The 9,241-nt window shown below is 47.5% G+C and overlaps 1 protein-coding gene across 2 annotated transcripts in view; it reads right to left on the bottom strand.

Annotated features, from left to right (window-relative positions):
• Positions 1-506: 506 nt before the first annotated feature.
• Positions 507-9,241, bottom strand: part of LOC119395672 (pre-mRNA-splicing regulator WTAP) — a 33,765-nt gene continuing 25,030 nt past the window's right edge. For both annotated transcript variants that reach the window (XM_037662662.2, XM_037662661.2), the window contains exons 6-8: positions 7,265-7,443; positions 1,197-1,351; positions 507-1,140 (exon numbers count right to left, since the gene is read on the bottom strand). In XM_037662662.2, the coding sequence (XP_037518590.1) occupies positions 671-1,140; positions 1,197-1,351; positions 7,265-7,443 (804 nt within the window). In that variant the 3' untranslated portion in view covers positions 507-670. The remainder of the gene's footprint in view (positions 1,141-1,196; positions 1,352-7,264; positions 7,444-9,241) is intronic.

Genomic DNA, 9,241 nt, shown 5'->3' with positions numbered 1-9,241 from the left:
ATCAAATTTATGGCACAAAAAGTTTGAATATCCTTGCAAAACTGCATTACATAAGCATGAAGAACATGTATGGCGGTCGCATGTCAGCACAGAATGATGCCAAGTACTATGCCAAAGTCATCCGATTGTTTTGAAGCGATAATAAAGAGACAAACAATTTTTCTTGTGTAAGTAAATTCCAAAAGCACCATCCCTGCCAAGAGAAGACACCTGGCAAGTCATAAAATGATAACGCAGTGAGCAACAGAAGGGTAGGTGTACGATCATGAGTCAACAAAAATAAGAAGCCGGCTCGAGCAGAAGAAGGGATCCAGGTTGACAATAACAAAATCTCATCCCACTCCGCCACACTTGAAGCACACAAACAAAGCAGCACACAATGTATATCTTTACCAGGGCCCCTACAGGCAAGCTGCTCAAGCACTCACGAACGTACCTGGGTGATTTGCGTGAGGCCAATAAAATGCACAACCAGTTTCCTGCAGTAAACAAACATTACAGTAGAATGCACTTGAACAGTCAGTTTATTTTGCACAATGATGCCACATATCGAGTGATTTTCCCAAATACCCCCACTGAACCATTCAGTTGTTCCAGACACTATAGAATGCTCACACCTTCAGTGTCACAATCACACAATGAGAAATGGCCCGGTAAACGAGATGCTATTTTACACGTCCTGCGCGTCCTCGGCCGCGGCCGAGTCGGATGAACCGTCCTGCTGGCGCTCCTTGTTCGCCACAAACAGGTAGGCCAGTGTCTGTGCCACCTGCACCTCCGTGTCCGCGTCGATCTCGAGCGCCGAGGACACCTTGGCATCCGGCCCGCCTGCACCCTGTTCTCGCGCGCGTTTTCGTGTCCGAGGCGCGGCACCGCGCCGAGGCGTCGCCCGTGCCGCTCGCGTTGCCGCGCGCTTGCCACCCTTGGCCGGTGGGGCGGGCGTGGCCGCCGCGGTAGATCCCTCAACGTGGCCGTTGAGCACGGGCTCGTCTCCGCGTTCGGCACCATTGGCGAGCCTCCGTTCTGCCTGCATTCGGGCCAGCTGCTCTTTGGCTTCGCGCAGCTGCTGCTGCAGCAGGTAGATGGTGCTCTGCATGCCCTCGACCTCCTCGTCCAGCTCCAACAGGAACTCGTCTTGCTCTGCAACAACAAGAAGGGCTCGAGGCTGTTCCAGCTGCTCCTGCCGGTGCACTCACCTGTCTGGCTTTTTTTCATCTCCTCGCTGAAGTTGCGCTGCAGTGCCAGGTCACCCTCGAGCTTGGCCATGCGACCGGACGAAATCATCTTACCCAGCTCCTCGTTCTCCTGGTAGAGCAGCCGGCATTTCGCCATCAGCCGCTTGCCCGTGTTGCTGCGTGTGAGAAGAACCCGCTGCAGCACAACGATCTTTTCTCTCATTCATAATTCCATGTCATCACATATCCAGTAAACTCCAGTAAATGGAAATATCTTAAACGGAATCGCTGCTTAAATGGAACAAGTGCCTCCAATAATTGGCTCCGTACTTGCATTCTGCACCCCTGTTCTCTCAGTAAAAACAACTGCCGTTAATGGGCCCCTAAACCACCCAGAGGTCAAAATTTAGTTGTGTTCCAGTTGTGCACAAGTCTACAACGAACACGCAGCCGCAAGAATTTTTACATATGGTGCCGTAATAGCAAAGTTACACGCTTTTGATGATCAAAATGTGGCCCTTGCTCATTTTGCACTTTTGTTCGCTACACTCTATTCGTCAGCTCATCTCTCCTCCAGGCAGAGAGCTCCTCCTTGCTGTGCAATAAGGCAAAGCAGGGAGCACATATCTGTAGGCAGACAGTTTGTTGCTGCTGCTGATGTCACCAGATCTACTGGTGACATCACGGCCGACGCCGGGGATACCGTGAGGCCCGGGGAGGAGCATGGGATTGTTTTTTGATCTTGAGGTGCCTGGTGCATGAAGCACTGCTGCGCTTGGCACTGTTGATCATGACGGCATTCTGAACTCGATGCGCATGCTCATTAAATGTTAAAAAAAAAGATACTGGAGGTGGCTTAGGGGGCCTTTAAATGCCACCTATTTTCCTGGTCCCTTCAGGTTTCATTTAACGAGAGTATACTGCCCCACAGTCCCTTTAAGGACACATATATATAAAACATTCTTGCAGTGCTAAAGACATGTACCTATTTTATTGCGTATAAGACACATTTTCAGCATTCTGAAAGAAATACAATGTTGTTTTAATGGTGCGGCGCCTGTGACAACAGATGTCGTCTCCTTGCCGTATAAGCAGCGTGGTGGCCGCAGTAAAGGCTGTCGTCATCGCACATACAATTTGGCTCCATTGAACTTGTGCAATACATAAGAAAACGGCACTGCAATTTTGCTATTGTTATACTGTAGCACCCACCACCTGCTTGTTAAGCAAAAGCCGCACTTGTTACCGTATAAACCGGAATATAAGTCGAGATATTTTCATTAAAACAACGAGCTAAAGTCGCCCCTCATCTTATATAGCGGTGTTTAGCCGATAGTAAGTCGTCATCTGGCAACACGTGGCGTGCGTGTGTGTCAAAAGCCACACATGGTCGTATCCACATCCACATCGCATAGTAGGCATATTTTTCCGTCTCAGTTCTTTGCGTGTTCGAGCTGTGCCCCGGATCTGTCAGACTTTCTCGCTTCGATCGACGTCGCGTTAAGATTTTTTAGTACATTCATTGAAGATGAGTTCTAGTGGCACGAGACGGCAGTTCTCAGCTGCGCTTAAGCTTAATGTTGATTTCGCTGAAACGAACAGCAACATGGCTGCTCAGCACCACCGCCACTTCGGTGTTTCTGAAAAAAGCGTGCGCTATTGGGGAGCGCAGAAAAGCAAGCTGGAGAAATGGAACCCGCAGAAGACGTCATTTCGTGACAAGAGTGCAGTTCATCCACAGCTTGAAGATGTGCTCGCGGACTTTGATTCCATGTATTCGAGAGGTTTCGAATATTCGAAGGAACTCAAATATTCGATCTTTTCGAATATTCAGTCGTATATATTGCTGAAAAGAACTTCCAATTTTGCGCCTTTACGGTAAGTGCATGAGCGGTCGATCAGTGATTACTACGACTTTGGCGCGAGTGCGGTGATGCCTACACAGATAAGCACCGGGAACAGTCGGGAATGCACGGGGGTTGCAATGACGGCTACCAACGAACACACCACGGCAATTCTCCACGACAAACCTATCAGCGATAAGCATCCTAAGGAAACTAAATCATGAACTGCCTGCTCGGCAGTTCGTGGGGCTTAGCGCTGTTGCCGCTAGCGTAAGTGTACTACACGCAGTTAAGAAGAGGTGACAACCCAAACCCGCCACTCGCTGCCGCGCCCTTGTGTGGGGCCACTTCAATTAAGTGCGTGTGAGCTCACCGTCGCCACATTGGCCTGACAACGTACTCACCGCACTTTTGCTCGGTCCGGTGCTTTCCGAGCGCAAAGAAGTCCCGCTGCATACGGGCCAACACATGCGTACGTTACAGCGAGCGTGCCGGCACTTGACTAAGCTGTAGGCGACGCGCTGCACACAACTATAACTAGGGATGCTCGGCTCTATGCTGCAGGTACCGCATTTCACATGTAGCTACGACGGTTTTCGCTACCGCATTGACGTACTAACGTATGCTCAAGAACTGACGAAAGCTGCATGCTAGTAGTGGGCACTTTCGGTAACCTTTATTGTGGCGTCATCACATATAATTCTTTGTTGCTAGCCGCGGCGCACGTCAGGCGAAGAATATACCGCGTAGTGGTTGTATAGGTGTTCTCTGGCGTAGTTACACTGCGTTCCCGGCAACGCGCCTTTAAAATCCATCGAACGCGCATCACATCTGGGCATATAGTTCATGCAGTCTCACTGCTTCGCCAGCGTCCGTTTACTGCCGTCAGCAACGAGTGCATGAAGGCGGCCCTCGAAGCGGCGAAATAACGCGCTCGCCGCCGACACCGCATTTTGAACAGGAGTCGCGGCTCCGTCAACGCCGCCAAAGAGGGCGTATTTGGGGCCTCTTTTTGCCACCCAACGGTGATGTCATCTATCTCGCGGGCTTTCCTTGCGCTTTCGTCGCACGCCCGGCACTTCCTGGTCACAAACGACGAGCGGCTATCAGCATGACATCGTGATACAAAAGTAGTCGGCACACAGTTTTCGAGAAAGGAAAGGCAAGCAACCCTGTGCCGCAGAAAGACGCCGCAAATACTCCCATTTGCCTTAGAGTGTCGACCGGTGATAACAGGAGCGAAAATATATATACAAAGGTTACAAAAACGTTAGGTTCGGGGGGGGGGGGGGGGGTTGTAGTGCCAATACTCCCAAGACCACAATATGGTGATGATAGTGGGGGAACCCCGATCAGTTGTGACCACCTGAGGTTCTTTAATGGTCGCTGTTACATTTCACCCCTTCATAATGCAGCTGCCATGGCAGGAACCAAACCAGCGCCCTCCTACCCACCAGTGTGATTCCATAGCCGCTAAGCCACCTAGGCGGGTGCAAAAGCTTTTCTTTTCCACATAAAGAAAAGGAAAGAAAAAGTTTGTTCAATGAGAATTGATCCTAAGCCATTAACCCTTTGAGCATCGAATTTTTTCGCGAAATCCAGTCCAAAAATGTGTAATTTTTTTATTGCTGAAATAAATTCTTCAGACGATTCTATTTAAGAAAAAAATTGTCTAAAATTTTTTTTCGTGACCGTAAAGTGACAAAAAAATCAGTTTTGTTGCTGCATACATATGGTTTATTCGTAGTAAAATCAAGCAGAAGCCTAAAAAAAAAGCTTCACAGTTTTTTATGAATAAAAATTATGCAGTGTATTAAAGATAGCTCACAAACATACAAAAAGAAACGCACCAGAGTACGTTTCCGGTTAAAAACGCTCGTGCTCTAACACTAAAAACTTTTCAGCGTATGATAGTCTTTGAAGCATGGCTCCCCGCGCACGCGTTTCAGATGTCGCTCCTTGATCGTCATCGGAGTCTGAACTCGTCAAAAAATCCTCGTCTGATGAACTGAAATCCAATGAATCACATTCTGATCGGCAATTGGGGAATAGTCCGCATCGGAAGAATCGCTGCTCGACTCACCGGCAGCAGCGCAACCGACGCGCGCTTCCATAGCGTGAGCGAACTGCGTCAGTGAGCGCACGGAAGAAAACTCTATGGTTCTGCGCCCGTCCGGAAAGCAAAACGAGTGAAAAAGCTACAGTAATACTTCGTCTTATCGCCAACAAGACGTAGTTAGTTTTTCCGAGAACCCAAAACAGGAAACGCAATCACGGCGGCGTCGTTTGTGTAACTTAGCGCCGCGTGGAAACAGATGTAATCGCGCGCCGGGGTGCAATAAATGAGAGAGTAACAAGCGGTCACCCTTTGAGAGATTAGAAACCAAACAGCCATCAGCTTTGCGGGCGCAAGAAGCGAAAACCACCCGAAGGACGAAACCGAAACGAGCCGGACCGCGTGCGCGCGTTCTGATGCGAGACTACAAGCCGCTGCGCCTCTTTGAAAAGAAAACAAAAAAAGACGGAGAGACATTGGCGCATTAAAAAAATTACACGCATTCCTGAAGCGTGGCAGCACATTCCAAGCAAGAGAAATGGGAGAAGGCGCGCGTTTGAAACCAAACCGCGCTGCGGGCGCTCTCGGTTGCGCAAGCGATAGCCGGCGCGCGGCGCGCCATTTTGCGAAGCATAAAAAAAGCAACAACGGAGAGACATCGGCGCATGAAAAAAATTCCACGTATTCCCGAAGCGTGGCAGCACATTCCCAGCAAGAGAAATCATCGAAAAAGGCGCGCACTTTAAACCAGCTGCACCGCGAACACGCTCGGATGGGCAAGCGATAGGCGGCGCGCCGTTTTGGGAAGCGAAAAAAAAATACAACGGAGAGACATCGGCGCATGAAAAAAAATTCCACATATTCCCGAAGTGTTGAAGCACAGGCCAAACAAGAGAAATGATCGAAAAAGGCGCGCGTTTTAAAAATAAACGCTATGCCGTACATGTACGACCAAAACCCTTTGGTACCAGGAAGCTTCTGCCGTACATGTACGGCGAAAACCCTGAAGGGGTTAAGTCACAAGCTCAACTAAATTATAGCACATTCATGTGTTTTCTGGCGAGTACAGACATTCTTTTGCACAATACCGTATTTACTCGAATCTAACGCGCACCTTTTTTCCAGAAAAACGAGTCCAAAAATCGCATGCGCGTTAGAATCGAGTACCGAAAAAAAAAAAGAAACTCGGTTATCGTATTGCCATCGACATTTCAAAATGGCCGCCTCCTACGCGCCTTGGCCATTTCTGCCATTTTTTCAGTTCGTACGTGTGCCGAGGAGATTGTTATCCCGTTCTGCGTTCGCATCGACGGCATCGAAGTGCCGACTCCAAATACTCGACGAGTGTACCACGATGGACGGAAATCGGGCCGCATCGCGGTCGTTCGGATATAGTTCGGAGTTCCCGAAACATGCGTGCGAGACTGGCACAAACAGAAGCAGAAGATTTTTTACAGCAAAGCTTCACGAAAAGGTTTCAGTGGACCAAAGCAGGGCCGGTTTCCCGAAATCGAAGAGTGTTGACAGCGACAAGGAGTTGTCCGACAGCGACGAGGACTGATCCATTACGCGACTCGTATCGCCGCCGTAGTGGTGACAGTTTTAGCGGCAAGGCCCGCTTTTTGACTTTGTGTTTTACTTTTTTGAAACTTCAGTTCTTTAAAACCCAAATACTTGTACTTCTGAATGTGCGAAGTTTGACTCCTACGGACTTTTTTTGTTCTTTTCTCTCACGAAAAATGGGTGCGCGTTACAATCGATGTATTACATTTTTTTTTTTGGTCGCGGAAAACGGGTGCGCGTTGCAATCGAGGGCGCGGTAGAATCGAGTAAATACGGTAACAGATTTTGTGCTAACATACAACGGTACCGTTTTCAACATAAATATGTAGTAAAATAAAAGATGACTGGTGGAAAAAAATGACCTCGCTTTATTATTCGGTATTCGATTCGTATTCGAAGCTATGTATTCGCATTCGATTCGTATTAGAAAATTTTGATATTCGCACACCCCTAAAAAAAAAAAAGGAATGATCAGTACTGTTCTTGTTTTCACTCTCGGATGCTCTTCAGCTCCAAGATCCCATGTGATGTAAACCATTCACATTGACACACAGCCAGGAAATGTTTACGCAAGCCACATTGAGGAATGGCGCTTTCTCCTGTGAAGCAAGCCAAAGTGGACATACCTGTCAGGGGTGAACTTCCAGGCGCTCAGTTCGTTCTGGGTCTCCTGCAGGCGGCTGCGCATCGAGTCCACCTCACGTCGCATCCTCTCAAAAAGCAGGTTGACAGCGGGGTCCAACATGGCAGCACGCAGCTGCTGCGTCCACCCTGCACTGCCCCCTTTCAGCGCCTGGATCTGGTGCTGCAAGAGAGGAACGTCCAAGTTTACAAACAGCGACAGCCTCAGGGAAGACGTTAAGCACTTTGAGTCCACACCAAGATGGCAGAAGTTACAGTCCTGTCATGAACATGGTGAACTATACCATCATACATCATGGTTTAGTGTAAGTGAAACTTCCATGAACCAGCAAGACATGCATCGTGAGAAGCAATCAGATCCCATAATGGCCATCAGCCATGGTGGCATACCTTGCAGAGCCACAGCATGTTTAATTCGATATTTTGAAAAAACTACTTTTTACAATCACCCAATTCATCAACAGACACCTCAAATTTCCTAACAAGCTAGTGAGCTTGTGCTGGAAGACAAGTCTACAAAGAAGCAGAAACACTGCATGTGAAAAATCCGTCGAGTGCACTACATTCGTACTACAATACATCACCTTGTGTTAAAGGCAACACTGGCAAATGATAGCTTACAGATGCACAGTAACAACGTAAAAACAATGTGGAGGCCGACAGTTTGGCTTCCCTCCGTCGTTAGAGATACACTCTTATTAGAGATTAGAGATACACTAGCTTACGCATGTCTAGCCACCCTAATGTTGCTAGTTATGCACATTTCCGATGTTCTAACTGTCCAATGTCGCAAACTGTCTAATTACCAAATTCACATGCCGCTAGGGGTGTGCGAATATTCGAAATTTCGAATATTTTTCTAACAGTGTTTGCTATTCGATTCGATTCCCACTGAAATTTTACTATTCGAACTTCCCGAAGACAAATGCAGTCAACGTCCGATAGAAAGTGACACCTTCAGATTTTCAATATGCTTCACCTCATTACACTCTCGTATTGCGGCAAAGCTGCCTTTCAAGCTCCGTTACGGTCGAACTTGGGCAAGAGACAGTAAACGTCCGATTGGAAGTGGTCCCTAGATTTTCAATATGCTTCACCTCCTCACACCTCCGTATTGCGGCAAAGCTGCCTTTCAAGCTCCGCTACGGTCGCAAATGTGTTAACTCAAGAAAACGCTGCTTCCAACATGGAGATGAAAGATGTGGCAGAGTTGGGGGCTCAATTAATGCTGTTTTGGACCTGATATTTGGGCAGGAAGTCCGAAAAATCGGACGCCGAAGCTTTTTAGCATCCAAAATTTCAGATGTTATATATCGACGTCTACGAGGCAGATTTGGAACTCCGGACTTGAAGGGAGCACACCCTTGTCCGCCACATCAGTTGGCCTTCCACAGAAGTTGAAAGAGGAGGAGAGGTTGAGGGAATGGCATCTTTGCCTATCACGTGTAAAGTGTTGTCGGCAGCACTTTGGTTGCACCAAATCATGTACATAAATACAATTCGGCCTCTACATTGCCTCACTCTTGATAAGAAAGACAACTATGAAATATGACCCCACCAGCGCTTCATCAACCTAGCGAAAAGAAACACTTTCATGTTGCGATCTCACAAGAACATACTTAGGGATTCTCTGCAACTTTTTCTGTAATTTCACTTCGAATTATTCGAAAAATGTTTGAGAAATATTCGAAAATTATTCGAAATTATTCGATTCGATTCGCACTCAATCTTTATTATTCGAATTCGCTTCGCACCCAAAATTTTGCTATTCGCACAGCTCTACATACCGCTATATATTTCCCACATACTTTCCATGGACCCATATGTATTCGTGCAAATGTTTTACTTTCTTCAATTATCTTTTATTTTTATGGACCACCCTAAAGTTGCCAATTATGTACATTTGCAGTGTTCCAATGGCATAAATTGTCTATTGATTTAATTATTTCCCAATTGCAATG

The sequence above is a fragment of the Rhipicephalus sanguineus genome, chromosome 6, assembly GCF_013339695.2.
Source record: "Rhipicephalus sanguineus isolate Rsan-2018 chromosome 6, BIME_Rsan_1.4, whole genome shotgun sequence".
Lineage (NCBI taxonomy): Eukaryota > Metazoa > Arthropoda > Arachnida > Ixodida > Ixodidae > Rhipicephalus > Rhipicephalus sanguineus.
The sequence above is the reverse complement of the archived record's forward strand: the minus strand, read 5'-3'. Positions and strand labels throughout refer to the sequence as shown.